This window comes from Lipophrys pholis (assembly GCF_963383615.2).
Source record: "Lipophrys pholis genome assembly, chromosome: 13".
NCBI classification, from domain to species: domain Eukaryota; kingdom Metazoa; phylum Chordata; class Actinopteri; order Blenniiformes; family Blenniidae; genus Lipophrys; species Lipophrys pholis.
This window is the reverse complement of record NC_137632.1, coordinates 29,542,030-29,558,007: the sequence shown is the minus strand read 5'-3', so window position 1 is coordinate 29,558,007 and position 15,978 is coordinate 29,542,030. Positions and strand designations below refer to the sequence as shown.

The 15,978-nt window shown below is 54.0% G+C and overlaps 1 protein-coding gene across 1 annotated transcript in view; it reads left to right on the top strand.

Moving 5' to 3' along the window:
- LOC308119102 (titin-like) overlaps positions 1-15,978 on the top strand; it is a 218,988-nt gene that overhangs the window by 201,351 nt on the left and 1,659 nt on the right. Inside the window, 22 exon segments of the mRNA XM_080478934.1 lie at positions 292-582; positions 707-735; positions 737-1,007; positions 1,099-1,240; positions 1,347-1,510; positions 1,583-1,885; positions 1,962-2,243; positions 2,324-2,917; positions 3,007-3,297; positions 3,376-3,675; positions 3,774-4,076; positions 4,161-4,463; positions 4,562-4,830; positions 4,924-5,239; positions 5,319-5,624; positions 5,712-6,011; positions 6,100-6,675; positions 6,752-7,057; positions 7,380-7,762; positions 7,919-8,129; positions 8,235-14,381; positions 14,552-14,839. Coding sequence (XP_080335060.1) covers positions 292-582; positions 707-735; positions 737-1,007; positions 1,099-1,240; positions 1,347-1,510; positions 1,583-1,885; positions 1,962-2,243; positions 2,324-2,917; positions 3,007-3,297; positions 3,376-3,675; positions 3,774-4,076; positions 4,161-4,463; positions 4,562-4,830; positions 4,924-5,239; positions 5,319-5,624; positions 5,712-6,011; positions 6,100-6,675; positions 6,752-7,057; positions 7,380-7,762; positions 7,919-8,129; positions 8,235-14,381; positions 14,552-14,839 — 12,375 coding nt within the window.

Sequence of the window (15,978 nt, the reverse complement as noted above, 5' to 3'; positions counted from 1 at the left end):
TCTCTCTCTCTCTGTCTCTCTCTCTCTGGCTCTCTCTCTCTCTGTCTCTCTCTCTCTCTCTCTCTCTCTCTCTCTCTCTGGCTCTCTCTCTCTGGCTCTCTCCCTCTCTGGCTCTCTCTCTCTCTGTCTCTCTCTCTCTGGCTCTCTCTCTCTGTCTCTCTCTCTCTCTCTCTCTCTCTCTCTCTCTCTGGCTCTCTCTCTCTCTGTCTCTCTCTCTCTGTCTCTCTCTCTCTGTCTCTCTCTCTATCTCTGCTCTCTTTCTGTCTCCCATCTCTCTCTCCATCTCTCTAGCTCCTCCGAGAGCCGAGCTCGACAGCAAGCTGATCGGTGAGACCGTCACCGTGGTCGCCGGCTCTGACGTGGTCCTGGACGGTGCCATTGGTGGTAAACCAGAACCCACGGTGTACTGGGCAAAGGGGGACAAGGTTCTGGAGCCTGGGGAGAAGTACTCGCTGACCTACACCTCCAGCAGGGCCATGGCCGTCATCAAGAGCTGCGACAGATACGATACAGGACGATACATCCTGACCGTCAAGAACGCCAACGGACTCAAGACCGCCAGCGTCGCTGTGAAAGTTCTGGGTGAGCAAGTAGCACAGTGAAACCAGTCTGGATCTGGAGCGGACCGGGCTTGTAGAGTCCATCAGGGGTGCGCTTGGTGGTCCTCTACCTCTATAAACAACAGAAGTGTGTTTGTGACCTACAGACACTCCTGGATCTCCGGCCGATAAGATTCACCATCAGCAGGGTGACGGAGGAGAAGTGCACCGTGTCCTGGAAGATCCCCCTGGAGGACGGCGGCGACTCCGTCACGCACTACATCGTGGAGCGCCGCGAGACCAGCCGCCTTAACTGGGTCATCATGGAGACGGAGTGCAAGTCCCTGTCCTGCGTCAGCTCCCGGCTCATCAAGAACAACGAGTACATCTTCCGAGTTCGTGGCGTCAACAAGTTTGGACCCGGAGTTCCTCTGGAGTCCGAGTCTATCATCGCCAGGAACGCCTACAGTAAGACGCCGTCTGAGGTTTCAGTGAAAAACTCCAACAGACTCGTGTTTCCCTGACCCTGAGCTGGTCCTGTCCCCTGTTACCCCCCCAGCCATCCCATCGCCTCCCGGCACGCCCGAGGCCACGGCGGTTGGGAAGGACCACGTCATCATCGAGTGGCTGAAGCCCGAGAGCGACGGAGGCAGCGAGATCAAGACCTACATCGTGGACAAACGAGAGAAGAGCAGCACCAGGTGAGAAAGAACGACAGACATGAAGAGAAGGGAGGGATGGACAGATAGGATGGATGGAAGGATTGATAAACAGATTTGGCTCTAAACTGCTGGTTTGTGGCCCCAGGTGGACCCGCGTGAACAAGAACTACACCATCTACGACACTCGTCTGAAGATCAGCGGCCTGCTGGAGGGAAGCGAGTACCTGTTCAGGGTCACCGCTGTCAACGCTGCTGGAGACAGCCATCCAAGCGACGCCTCATCCTACATCCTCTGCAAAGACCCCACATGTACGAGGCGCTCGGACGAAACCGCTCCGGAGTGGCCGACGCATTTCTAACTGTCTTTGTAAACCTCCACAGACACGCCGGCTCCTCCGTCGATGCCACGCATCACCGACACCACCAAGCACAGCATCAGCATGACCTGGACCCGGCCCATGTACGACGGCGGCTCCGACGTCACCGGCTACGTGGTGGAGATCCTGGAGGAGGGCTCCGAGCAGTGGTACCGAGCCACCGCCAAGGCTCTCAAGACCAACGAGTACGTGGCCGCCGGCTTGGCAGCCAATAAGAAGTACCAGTTCAGAGTGGCCGCCATCAACAGCAATGGCACTGGGGAGTTCAGCGAACCCAGCGCTGAGGTGGCGCCACTGGAGAAAATTGGTGAGTTAAAGACTTCACTTCCTGTTGCGTCAGTTTGAAATTCAAACTCAGTTTGACAGAGTCCTCCTCTCCTCAGAAATACCGGACTTGGAGCTGGCCGAAGACCTGAAAAAGACGGTGTGTCTGCGTTCCGGAGGCACCCTGCGGCTCTTCGTGTCCGTCACCGGCCGCCCAACGCCGGTGCTGGCCTGGAGGAAAACCGGCGTGGAGCTGCAGAGCCGTGGTTACATCGAGACCACCGACAGCTACACCCTGCTGATCGTGGAGAAGGTCACTCGCTACGATTCGGGAAAATACGTTGTGGAGGCAGAGAATCCATCCGGCAAGAAGACCGCCACTGTCCTGGTGAAAGTTTATGGTAGGTCTTTCAGAATTTTCAGCTTTTGGCCGAAACTGCTGGTGTGGAAAAGTTCACAGCTGATTCCTTTGGTTCCTCAGACACTCCCGGACCTCCGGGCTCTGTGAAGGTGAAGGACTACACCAAGGAGTCGGTGGTCATCACCTGGGATGTCCCGAGCATCGACGGCGGTGCTCACGTCAGCAACTACATCGTGGAGAAACGTGAAGCCCACATGAAGTCGTACAAGACTGTGACCACCGAGTGCAGGAAGACCCTGTTCCGGATCACCGGCCTGGAGGAGGGAGTGCACTACTTCTTCAGGGTCCTGCCGGAGAACATCTACGGCGTGGGCGAGCCCTGCGAGACGTCGGAGGCCGTGTTGGTGTGCGAAGTGCCATCAGTTCCCACAAACTTCCAGGTCGTGGACGTGACCAAGTCTTCGGTCACTCTGCACTGGGAGAAGCCACTGTACGACGGCGGCAGCCGACTGTCGGGTTACACCATCGAGGCCTGCAGGGTGGGCTCGGACAGGTGGAGCACCGTGGCGACGCTGAAGGCTTCTACGTCCCAGAACACCATCCAGTCCCTGACGGAGAACGACCAGTACCTGTTCAGGATCCGAGCCACCAACAGCAGAGGAGCCAGCGAGCCCATGGACACCGTCACTCCGGTGGTTATCCAGGATGTCCAGGGTGAGTCGTCATGTCAATACACGGTTTACTTGTAATCAGGTTCTGGGCAATTTGAAGGATTTGACTCAAGCCTCCGTGATTTATTCCAGTGATGCCGAAGATCGACCTGACCAGCATCCCCCAGAAGATGGTTCACGTACACCGCGGCAAGCCGATCGACCTCAACATCCCCATAAAAGCCAAACCGGCAGCGGTCTGCTCCTGGTACTTCGGTGGCGTCAAGCTGAAGGACAGCCTGGACCGCATGAAGATCGACAGCAACGGCAAATTCACGCACCTTGTCATCCGTGAGACCACCATCAACGACACCGGAGACTACAGGCTGGAAGTGAAGAATGCCATCGGTGTGGCGACCGAGGTCATCAGAGTCATCATCCTCGGTAAGTAGAACTTCCTCTCGTGGTATGAATGAAGACTTTCACATATGCTAAACTTCTGTCCCTGCTGGTTGCATCCAGATAAACCCGGTATTCCTGTGGGTCCGATGAAGATTGAGGAAACCGACGGCGTGTCCGTGACGACCAGCTGGGAGCCTCCGCTGAAGGACGGTGGTGCTAATGTTAGCGGCTATGTGGTTGAGCAGCGTGACGCTCACCGCCCGGGCTGGATCACCGTCTCAGAGTCGGTGACACGACCCTGCTTCAAGTTCACCAGGCTGTCCGAGGGAACCGAGTACGTGTTCCGCGTGGCAGCCATGAACCGCTTCGGAATCGGCGGCTTCCTTCAGTCTGAGGTCGTGGAGTGCAAGAGCGCCAAGAGTGAGTTTAGAAACGTCTTCGCTCCAAGGCCAAACTCCACATCCTGTTTGCCCTTAATGTCACGACATTCATCTGCCAATCGCTCTCTTTCTACTTAGCTATTCCTGGACCTCCAAGCAGACCAGAACTGGTTGATGTGACCCACGAGGGCATGACGGTGACCTGGCAAGCACCGGAGGACAACGGCGGCTCCACGATCGCCGGCTACATCATTGAACGCAAGGAGGCCCGGTCCGACAGGTGGCTGAAGATCAGTAAGAATCCAGTGACCATGACCAGGTACCGTTCCTCTGGACTGATTGAAGGCCTCGAGTATGAGTACCGTGTCACAGCGATCAACTCAAGAGGGGCCGGAAAACCCAGTGAGAGCTCTGCCGCCACCATTGCCATGGATCCCATTGGTAGGCATTGCCAAACTTATTCAAAAACCTGTTCCGAGTTCTATCCGGTCACTGTATTTAATGTGTTTGTTGATGGCTGAACAGAACCTCCAGGTCCACCAGTTCACCCCACAGTCACAGACACCACCAGAACGTCGGTCTCTTTGGCCTGGCTGCCACCGGAAGAGGAGGGCGGCTCCGTCATCACCGGATACTTCGTCGAGATGCAGAAGGTGGACCAGGTAGAATGGACGCTGTGCAACACCACGCCCATCAAGATGTGCGAGTACACGCTCACCCACATGCCCCAAGGCGCCGAGTACAAGTTCAGGGTCATCGCCTGCAATGCCGGCGGTACCGGAGAGGCTGCCGAGATTCCTGGAATGGTTAAAGTCCAGGAGATGCTCGGTAACACAAACTATTTCTTTCTTTTATTGACAAGCGGCATATTAAACCTCAATCAACTTGAGCTGAATGTTTATTCTGGACCACTTGTTTTCTTCCAGTGTATCCGGACTTTGAGCTTGACCGTAAATACGAGGAGGGCTACGTGGTGCGGCAGGGCGGAGTCATTCATCTGTCAGTACCCATCAAGGGTAAACCCATCCCCACTTGCAAGTGGACCAAGGATGGCCGTGACATCTCCCACCGAGCCATGATCGCCACTTATGATGACATCACCGAGCTGGTCATTAAAGAGGCGCACAAAGACGACACCGGCACCTACGACTTAATCCTGGAGAACAAGTGTGGCAGGAAGGCGGTTTATATCAAGGTGGGCCCACAGATTCATGAAAACAATTAACAAAACACACCCAAGTTAAAACCCACAACTAAACCTTGTGTGCACCTTCCTCCCACCGTCCAGGTCAAGGTAATCGGTCGCCCAGATGTTCCAGAAGGTCCTCTGGAATTTGATGACATTCAAGCCAGATCGGTCCGGGTCAGCTGGAGGCCACCGTCTGACGACGGCGGCTCCGACATCCTGGGATACATCGTGGAGAGGCGGGAAGTGCCCAAGGCGGCCTGGTACACCGTGGATGCCCGGGTCACCGAGACCTCTCTGGTCGTGAAGGGCCTGAAGGAGAACATAGAGTACCACTTCAAGGTTTCTGCTGAGAACCAGTTTGGTGTCAGCAGATCTCTCAAGTCCGATGAGGCTGTCACGCCAAAGACACCACTCTGTGAGTATCAGTACTTTCAACACGCTGGATGACTATCACGGTTACAATTTCTTTGGCTGACTCTGCGTTTCACCAACAGGCCCGCCTGAACCTCCCAGCAACCCACCAGAGATCATGGATGTGACCAAAACCATGGTGTCCTTGTCCTGGGCTCGGCCCCGCGACGACGGAGGCTCTCGCGTCACAGGCTACTACGTCGAAAGAAGGGAGGTGTCCACGGAGAAGTGGGTCCGCCACAACAAGACCCACATCACCACCACCATGTACAACATCACCGGCCTCATCCCGGACGCCGAGTACATGTTCAGGGTGGTGGCCCAGAACGACATCGGGCAGAGTGAGCCTGGTCCGGCTTCAGAGTCCGTGGTCTGCAAAGATCCATTCGGTTGGTCCAAAAAACCTGATTGTTCACAAATAAAGTCGTTCAACTATGGAATCCAGTGTTGACCGCTTCTTTTCTGTTTTCCTGAAGACAAACCGAGCCAACCAGGAGAGATCGACATCATCTCCATCACCAAAGACTGCATCACCATCCACTGGCTCCGGCCGGAGCACGACGGCGGCAAGGAGATCTTGGGATACTGGATCGAGTTCAGGCAAGCCGGAGAGAGTGCCTGGAAGAAGTGCAACAAGGAGCGCTCGAAGGACCGCCAGTTCACCATGGGCGGCCTGATGGAGTCCACCGAGTACGAGTTCAGGATCTTTGCAGAGAACGAGACCGGGCTTAGTCGACCTCGCCGCACGCCCATGGGAATCAAGACCAAACTGAGCGGTGAGCAGCATCAGAGTTCTGGTGCTCTCTAAAAATGATCTTCAATTCTTACTGCCAATCGACTAATCTTGATTTTTGTTTCCTGCAGTGGGAGAAACTCCAGCTCTGAAGGAAGAGATCCAAGATGTCACCACCAAACTGGGCGAGTCGGGCACTCTGACCTGCGGCATCATTGGCCGACCTCTGCCTGAGATCAAATGGTACCGCTACGGCAAGGAACTGATCCAGAGCCGCAAGTACAAGATGAGTTCTGACGGCCGCAACCACTCGCTCAGCATCTTGACAGACGAGCAGGAGGATGAAGGCATGTACACGTGTAGGGCACTCAATGAGGCTGGAGAGATCGAAACCAGCGGCAAACTGCGTCTGCAGGCCGCGCCGCAGTTCCACCCCGGCTTCCCACTTAAAGACATGTACTACGCTGGTGCGGGCACCAGCCTCCGCCTCCACGTCGTCTACATTGGTCGCCCCATCCCGCAGATCATGTGGTTCTACGGTAAGAAGCCCCTGAACCCCTCGGAGAACGTGGTCATCGAGAACACTGAGAGCTACACCCACCTGGTGGTGAGGAACGTCCAGAGAAAGACCAATGCTGGACGCTACAAGGTGCAGCTCAGCAACAAGTTTGGAACCATCGACACTGTACTGCGTGTTGAGATCCAAGGTATGGGCAAAAACCAAGGTCCCGGACATGGCTTAGTGCGTTGGGCTGTAACCGACTTTGATTTCTTTGTTCCCAGACAAGCCGTGCATACCCGAGGGCCCCATGGTCGTCGAGGCCCTGCTGAAGAGCTCGGTCGTCATCAGCTGGAAGGCTCCCAAAGATGACGGAGGATCTGTCATCAGCAACTACATCGTGGAGAAGCGCGAGGCCAAGGAAGGCGAGCAGTGGTACCTGGTGTCCTCCTCCATCTCTGGCACGACTTGTCGTGTACCCAACCTCAACGAGAACTCTGGCTACTACTTCAGAGTCTCGGCACAGAACCAGTATGGAGTCAGCGAATCTCTTGAAATTCCCTCAGTCGTCATTGTCAAGACGCCATTTGGTAAGCTCCGTCAAATTTAGTCTTGTCTTGTCTTGGTTTGGTTAGTTTAGTTTAGTATTTGTTGTTCTTTGCTTGCCTGCCATTTTGTTAATCCCTACCAACAATCCCTACCGGAGCCAGGGTTTGCATTCCCCTACCCTATCTTAACCACAGTTTGACCTCCATCCCCCCCCCCCAATAACCAGGGTCTCAAGCTCCCCCCCTACCTGAACCATGGTTTGAATCCCTACCAACCGTCTACTTCCCCGGACAGTGCACTGACTTTCTGACAATCACTGTACAGACCTTGTGAGACTATAGCACCTCTTGTGTTTCTCCTCAGATAAACCCGGCATCCCCCAGCAGCCCTTCATCATCAGCTCCACCAGGGACTCCTGCGTCGTCTGCTGGAAGCCTCCGAGCAGCGACGGCGGCGCCAAGATCACCAACTACTACCTGGAGAAACGGGAGAAGAAGCAGAACAAGTGGATGTCGGTCACCTCCAGGAAGCTGGTCGAGACCAGCTTCGAGGTCAAAGGCCTGATCGAAGGCTTTGAGTACGAGTTCCGCGTCAAGTGTGAGAACATGGGCGGTGAGAGCGACTGGAGCGAGATCTCGGCACCGATCATTCCCAAGTCCGACAAGACTCTTCGCGCTCCTGCTTTCAGGGAGGAGATCCGAGACATGACCGTCAAATACCACTCCAATGCCACTTTTGTTACAAAGGTACAAATTGACTTTGTTTACACACACACACACACACACACACACACACACACACACACACACACACACACACACACACACACACACACACACACACACATGCACCCATACACAAACAAACACAGTTCATAACGTGGTTACTTGTCCTTCAACCAGATCATCGGACACCCGAGGCCTGTGGTGAAATGGTATCGTGGCGGTAAGGAGGTCCTGGCTGATGGAGCCAAAATCAAAGCTCTGGAGTTTAAGGGAGGTTACTACCAGCTAGTGATCACCGCCGCCGACGAAAACGATGTGGATGTCTACCAAGTCCGAGCCACCAACTCCACAGGATCCATCTCCACCACGGCCAACCTGGAAGTGGAAGGTAATCCATCAAACTGTGAAATAGCAATCGGTTAACTGTTCCTGTCATTAGAAGTCTAGATCCGTTGACCTGTAATGATTTTTGTTTGTTCCTTCTCACCTTCAGTCCCAGCAAAGATCCACTTGCCCAAAGAACTCCAGGGAATGGGAGCTGTCCACGCCGTCCGTGGCGACCACATCACCATCAAGATCCCCATCTCTGGCAAACCGGAGCCGGCCATCACTTGGCAGAAGGGGCAGGAGATCCTCTCCAACTCTGCTCATCACCAAGTCATCACCACCAGATCGTTCACTTCCCTGGTCTTCCAGAAGGGCGTACAGAGGAAAGATTCCGGCTACTACATCATCACTGCCAAGAACAGATTCGGAACAGACAAGCAGACCATCGAGGTTGACGTTGCCGACATTCCAGAAGCTCCAAAGGAGCTCAAAGTCAGTGACATTGCCCGGGACTCCATCACTTTGACCTGGGAGCCGCCGACTAATGATGGTGGAAGCGACATCATTAGCTACATCGTTGAAAAGTGTCCCACAATGGCTGACCGGTGGATTCGTGCAGGGCAGACTGCCGACTGCAGCATCACCATCATCAACATATTTGGAAAGACCAAGTACCAGTTCCGGGTCATTGCTGAGAACCAGTTTGGCCTGAGTCCTCCTTCCAACCCGACTGAACCCATCACCACTAAGGAGGACAAGTCTGTTATCAGGAACTATGATGAGGAGGTGGACGAAGCCCGGGCAATCACCAAGGAAGAGGCTTTGTCCTACAAGGTGCAGGAGCTGTCCTCGAAGTACACCATCTCTGAAGAGCTTGCACGCTGCCAGTTCGGCGTGGTCTACCGTTGTGTGGAGATTTCCACAAAGAAGACCTACATGGCCAAGTTCATCAGAGTCAAAGGAACTGACCGCGAGTTGGTCCTCAGGGAAATAGAAGCCCTTAATATCGCACGGCACAAGAACATCATCTACCTCCACGAATACTTTGAAAGCATGGAGGAGATCGTCCTCATCTTTGAATTCATTTCTGGAGTGGACATCTTCGAGCGCCTCGGCACCAGCAACTTTGAGCTTTCGGAGCAAGAAATCGTCCGCTACCTAAGACAAGTCTGCTCTGCTCTCAAGTTCTTGCACAGCCATAACTTTGGCCACTTTGACATCCGTCCAGACAATATCGTCTACACCATGAGGCGAAGCACCAACATCAAGATTATTGAGATGGGTCAGTCTAGACTGCTTGTACCTGGAGAGAACATCAGAATGCCATTCTCAGCTCCAGAGTACTGCGCCCCAGAGGTCCACCGCCATGACCTGGTCACAACCGCTACCGACATGTGGTCAGTTGGCGTCATGGCCTATGTTTTGCTCAGTGGCCTTAATCCATTTGCAGCAGAATCCACAACAAAGATGATAGAGAACATCTCCAACTGTGAGTATGTTTTTGACACTGAGGCATTCAAGGACATCAGCCTGGAGGCTATGGACTTTGTGGACAGACTAATGGTGAAGGACAGGAAGCTCCGTATGACAGCTCACGAGGCTCTGGAGCACCCGTGGCTCAAGATGAAAATCGAGCATGTCAGCACCAAGGCCATCAGGACACTGAGACACAGACGGTACTACCAGTCTCTAGTGAAGAGGGTTGACACTATCGTGTCAGCAGCTCGTGTTGCGTTTGGTGGTGGCTTCAAGAACCAGAGAGGATTGGCCGTTGGTAAAGTGAAGATTGGAACCGAGTACCACGGCCTTCGAGCCGGTCCAGTCATGCACGGCTCAGCTGAGGAAGGTGGACATGTCAGATTTACTTGCAGCATCGCAAGCTACGACAGGAGCACACAGGTGACATGGTACTTTGGTAACCGTCAGCTCCACCCAAGCCCCAAGTATGAAATCACCTACAGCAATGGTTTTGCCAGTATTTACGTGAAGGACATTGAAGAGGGCGACGATGGTGTGTACAGATGCAAAGTGGTAAGCGATGACGGAGAAGACAGTGCTTATGGAGAGCTCTTTGTCGAGACCGTGAGGAGCAGCAGAGAATACTACATCAGTCGCACCATCAAGAAGCTCAGAAGGAGGGTTGACAAGACCAAACTCTTGCAGAGACCACCAGAGTTCACTTTGCCTCTCTACAACCGCGCTGCCTACATCGGTGAAGATGTTCGCTTTGGCGTCACCATCACTGTGCACCCAGAGCCTCATGTCACATGGCTCAAGAACGGAGAGAGAATCAAGCCGGGTGATGATGACAGGAAGTATACCTTCACCAGCGATAAGGGTCTGTACCAGCTCATGATCCACAACCTGGACATGAAGGATGATGCAGAATACACTGTCATGGCCCACAACAAGTTTGGAGAAGACAGCTGTAAAGCCCGCCTCACGGTGACACCCCATCCTGTGTCCGAGGAAACTATGAGGCCCATGTTCAAGCGTCTGCTGGCCAACATCGACTGCACTGAAGGAGACAGCGTCCGCTTTGAGCTCAGAGTCTCGGGTGTTCCAACTCCGACTCTCAAGTGGGAGAAGGATGGTCATTCACTACAGTTTGGGCCAAAGGTCATCGTTGTTGAGGAAGACATTGATTATCATGTCCTGCATGTTAGGGAGACTCTCCTCGAGGACTCTGGTGTCTACCACGTCACCGCAACCAACTCGGCCGGGTCCGCCAGCTGCCAGGCCACCCTGAGAGTGGACCGCCTCACCTACGCTAGGAGGGAGTATAAGAGCGAGGAGGAGAAGTACCTACACGTGCAGAAACAAATAGAAAAGACCAACAAGATGGCTCAGAAGATCGTCGCCACTGAGGAGATGGTACCTCTGAACCCCACCGCGCAGGAGGCCCTCAAGTTCGCGGCAGAGTTGTACAAACCTGCTGTCAGCACGAAAAATGTTGAAGGTGAGTTTGACATCACGGTAGAGAAGTCGGACACCAAGAAGTTGGAAGAAGAGAGGAGGGTCTTCATGCCCTACGAGATCCCGGAGCCCCTGGTTCATGATCCCAGAGATCTGGACGAGGACAAAACCATCAAACAGTTTGTGCCATTGTCTGATATGAAGTGGTACCGAAAGCTGAGAGACCAGTATGAGGTTCCAGAAAAGATGGAAAGGATTGTGCAGAAGAGACAGAGGCGTATTCGTCTGTCCAGGTGGGAACAGTTTTATGTGATGCCCCTCCCACGAATCACTGACCAATACCGACCAAGATGGCGCATCCCAAAACTCAGTCTGGACGACCTGGAGACAGTCAGACCTGGACGCCACTCACCCACTGCTGAATCCGAGATCTCTTTCAGATCCAGGAGGAGATCTCTGGGAGACCTGAGTGAGGATGAGCTGCTGGACGAATACGTGTCCACGAGGAGAACAGAAGAAGAAGGAATGATGCTTGAGGACGAACTTGAACTTGGTTTTTCTGCCTCTCCCGTCGGCAGCCCGGTTAGCATGGAGCGTCATGCCATGGAACGTGAAGAGAGGAGGCTGGAGGTTCGGCACGAGGTTGTCGAAGTCGCCGAGGTGAAGAAGAAACGAACTGTCTCTCAGTATATGAGAAGGAGAAGGTCATTGTCACCGACCTACATCGAGCTGATGCGTCCGGTCTCAGAGTTGATCAGACCATCTCGATCCAGGCCTCCGGTGGAGGTGGAGGGACAGATTCCAGAGAGGAGGTCCCCCACTCCAGAGAGGACCCGCCCTCGTTCTCCCAGCCCCATCAAGTCAGCAGAGAGGTCATCACGCTCTTCCTCCAGGTTTGAGAGATCTGCACGCTTCGACATCATGTCCCGGTACGAAGCCAGAAAGGCTGCATTGAAGTCTGAGAGAAAGTACCAGGTGGTCACTCAAACACCTTTCAGCTTGGATCATGTTCCTCGTGTGACCGTCAGAATGCGCTCTCATCGCATTCCGGTTGGCCAGGACACCAAATTCACTCTGAACATTCAAGCCAAACCAGAAGCTGAAATTTCCTGGTTCCACAACGGAAACCTGATCTCTGAAAGTGGCGACAAATACATCTTCAGTGACATGAGTGGTGTTTTGTCCATAACTATCCTGGACTGTCAGGAGGAGGACAGCGGCACTTACCGCTGTGTGTTCTCCAACATTAAGGGAGAGGCGTCAGACTACGCCACTCTGGAAGTCTCCGGCGCTGGATACACCACCTTCTCCTCCCGCCGCAGGGATGAGGACGCCCCCAGAGGCCACGTCCCAGAGGTCACTCGCATCGACCACTATCACACCAGTCACTTCAAAACCGGATATACCGCCGAGACCCACTTGGAGGTTGAAGAGACCAAGTCTAAGTTCACCAGGACCCAAGAAGCTGTAACACGTGAAAGATATGCCGCCTCCTCTGCCGAGAGATATGCCTCAGCAGAAAGGTACTCCTCTGCCGAGAGATATTCCTCAGCTGAACGCTATGACTCGTCTATCAAGTATGGCTCCACTGAATACCTCTCGTCTGCTTCGTCCTATTCATCGGACAAGTTCTCTTTGACTGGAAAACACGTTTCTACTGAAACCAAGCTCAAGTCCTCTTCTGCCGCCGTTTCTGAGGAAGTTTCTGTGCACAAAACAAAACCTTCTCTTCCTGCCAGAATCCTCACCAAACCCCAGTCTTTGACGGTGGCAGAGGGAGAGATGGCCAGGTTCTCCTGCGATATTGACGGTGAACCTGTGCCCACCGTGACATGGATGCAGGAGAGCCGAACCATCGTCTCATCCCTCCGCATCAAGGTGGTTACAACTCAGTACAAGTCCAGTCTGGAGATATCCTCTGTGGCGGCCTCGGATGAGGGCAGCTACACCGTGGTGGTGGAGAACGCAGCAGGCAGGCAAGAAGCTCACTTCACTTTGACCATTCGCAAAGCGGTTCTCAAGGAGGAGGTGAAGGCAGTGAAATCCCCTGGACCATTCGTGACTGCCAGGGTGACGTCACCACAGCCATCGGCGACATCGCCTGCTCCCTCCCTAACCTCCCCTGCTCCCAGCGTGAAGTCACCAGAACCCAGTGTCACTTCCCCTGAGCCTTCGGTTAAATCACCAACTCCAAGTGCCAAGTCTCCAGAACCTAGTGTCACATCTCCAACCCCAAGTTTAAAGTCACCAACACAGGGAATGAAGTCCCCTGAACCTGAGGGGGTTAAATCTCCAACCAGAGTGAAATCTCCAGTCCCAGCTGCTCTCTCTCCAGCACCCAGCGTGAAATCGCCAACTCCAAGTGTGAAATCCCCAGAACCTGCAGGAATCAAGTCACCACCCGGTGTCAAGTCTCCAGAACCTGCAGGAATCAAGTCACCACCCGGTGTCAAGTCCCCAGAACCTGCAGGAATCAAGTCACCACCTCGTGTCAAGTCCCCAGAACCTGCAGGAATCAAGTCACCACCCGGTGTCAAGTCCCCAGAACCTGCAGGAATCAAGTCACCACCTCGTGTCAAGTCCCCAGAACCTGCAGGAATCAAGTCACCACCCGGTGTCAAGTCCCCAGAACCTGCAGGAATCAAGTCACCACCCGGTGTCAGGTCCCCAGAACCTGCAGGAATCAAGTCACCACCTCGTGTCAAGTCCCCAGAACCTGCAGGAATTAAGTCACCACCTGGTGTCAAGTCTCCAGAACCTGCAGGAATTAAGTCACCACCTGGTGTCAAGTCCCCAGAACCTGCAGGAATCAAGTCACCACCTCGTGTCAAGTCTCCAGAACCTGCAGGAATCAAGTCACCACCTGGTGTCAAGTCCCCAGAACCTGCAGGAATCAAAACACCAAAAGGTATCAAGTCCCCAGAACCATCAGGCATCAAATCACCAAGGGCCTTGAAGTCCCCAGAGCCTGAGGGACTCAAGTCCCCTCCCAGAGTGAAGTCTCCTCCCCCTATAATGTCCCCGAAGAGGGTAGCCTCTCCACCAACCGTGAAATCCCCTGTCCCCAAGCCTCCGAAGGTTGTGAGTCAGCTGACCGCCGAGGCCTGCGAGGGCTCGGTGAGAATGTGTTGTGTCTGCGAGAGCAGCGTCCAGGAGGTGGTGTGGTTCGTCAACGGGAGGAGGCTTTCCCAGAGCAGCCATTTTGAGATGACCTACTCCAAGGGCTCTTGCAGCCTTCTGATCCACGATCTGATGGACAGCGACCAGGGAGAGTACACCTGTGAGATGACCTCAGAGGGTGGAGTCTCCAAATCCTCCTTCTCCTTCACTGGGCAGGTGTTTCAATCCATACGTAAGAAGATAACCGCCTACCGTGAGCAGCAAGTTGCTCTTAAAGGTAGGGATCTTCGATTGGTATCGAAAATGGTTTTGGGTGGTGGTTCTGGGTGCTAGTTCTGGGTGGTCCCGCTGGGCGATAGTTCTAGGTGGTGGTTCAGGGTGGTGGCTACACTACCTGACCGTCATCACAGTATCCATTCATTGATCGTATTTCTTTGCCTTCGACAGGATCAATGACGATGAGTCACAAAGGGTCGTCATCGTCCATGAGCGCCGCCTCAATGATGCAGAAAGAAGTCCACATGGAGTCCTCCTCCTCCTCCTCCTCCGCCTTCTCTTCCTCCACCCAGCAGGCCATGCTCTCCTCCATGATGGAATCCAGCTCCTTCAGCAGCATGGCGGCCGAGATGAAGTTTGAGACCATGTCCATGTCCAGCATGTCTTCTGTGACCTCCGAGTCGTACGCCATGAGTTCCAGCGGCGTCATGGAGATCGGTTCCTCTACGAGAGCAATCGGTGAGAACCTCACGCTAACCTGTTCTGCTCGCTTTAGAACTCTCAAATAACAAGTAGGAGAACTTTGCAGTCTTCTTCCTTGGCTCCTGTTGGATGACCAAGTGTATGAAGACCTTCCGCCACTGGTACCTATTCGGTCCGGCTCGACACGGGCCTGACTCGACTCAACTTGACGCGACTCGACTCAACTTGACTCAACTCAACTTGACTCAACTCAACTTGACTCAACTCAACTTGACTCAACTCAACTTGACGCGACTCAACTTGACTCGACTCGACTCAACTTGACTCAACTTGACTCGACTCAACTTGACACGACTCAACTTAACTCGACTCAACTTGACACGACTCACCTTGACTCAACTTGACTCGACTCAAGTCAGTTTTTAGTCTTTTCCATTCCGTGTCAGTACCTGATACCAGGTACCGTTCTAGCACCTCTTCAACTGCGCTTCCAATTGAGCTGAGTCGAGCTGGAGTCGATTCAGTAGCTAGAGCAACCAGCTGACCAGAGCATTCAGTAGCTAGAGCAACCAGCTGACCAGAGGATTCAGGAGCGAGAGTGACCAGCTGACCAGAGGATTCAGGAGCTAAAGCGACCAGCTGACCAGAGGATTCAGGAGCTAGAGTGACCAGCTGACCAGAGGATTCAGGAGCTAGAGTGACCAGCTGACCAGAGGGTTCAGGAGCTAGAGCGACCAGCTGACCAGAGGGTTCAGGGGCTAGAGCAACCAGCTGACCAGAGGATTCAGTAGCTAGAGTGACCAGCTGACCAGAGGATTCAGGAGCTAGAGCGACCAGCTGACCAGAGGGTTCAGGAGCTAGAGTGACCAGCTGACCAGAGGATTCAGTAGCTAGAGTGACCAGCTGACCAGAGCATTCAGGAGCTAGAGTGACCAGCTGACCAGAGGGTTCAGGGGCTAGAGTGACCAGCTGACCAGAGGATTCAGGAGCTAGAGTGACCAGCTGACCAGAGGATTCAGGAGCTAGAGCGACCAGAGGGTCCAGGGGCTAGAGCGACCAGCTGACCAGAGGATTCAGGAGCTAGAGTGACCAGCTGACCAGAGGATTCAGGAGCTAGAGCGACCAGCTGACCAGAGGATTCAGGAGCTAGAGCGACCAGAGGGTCCAGGGGCTAG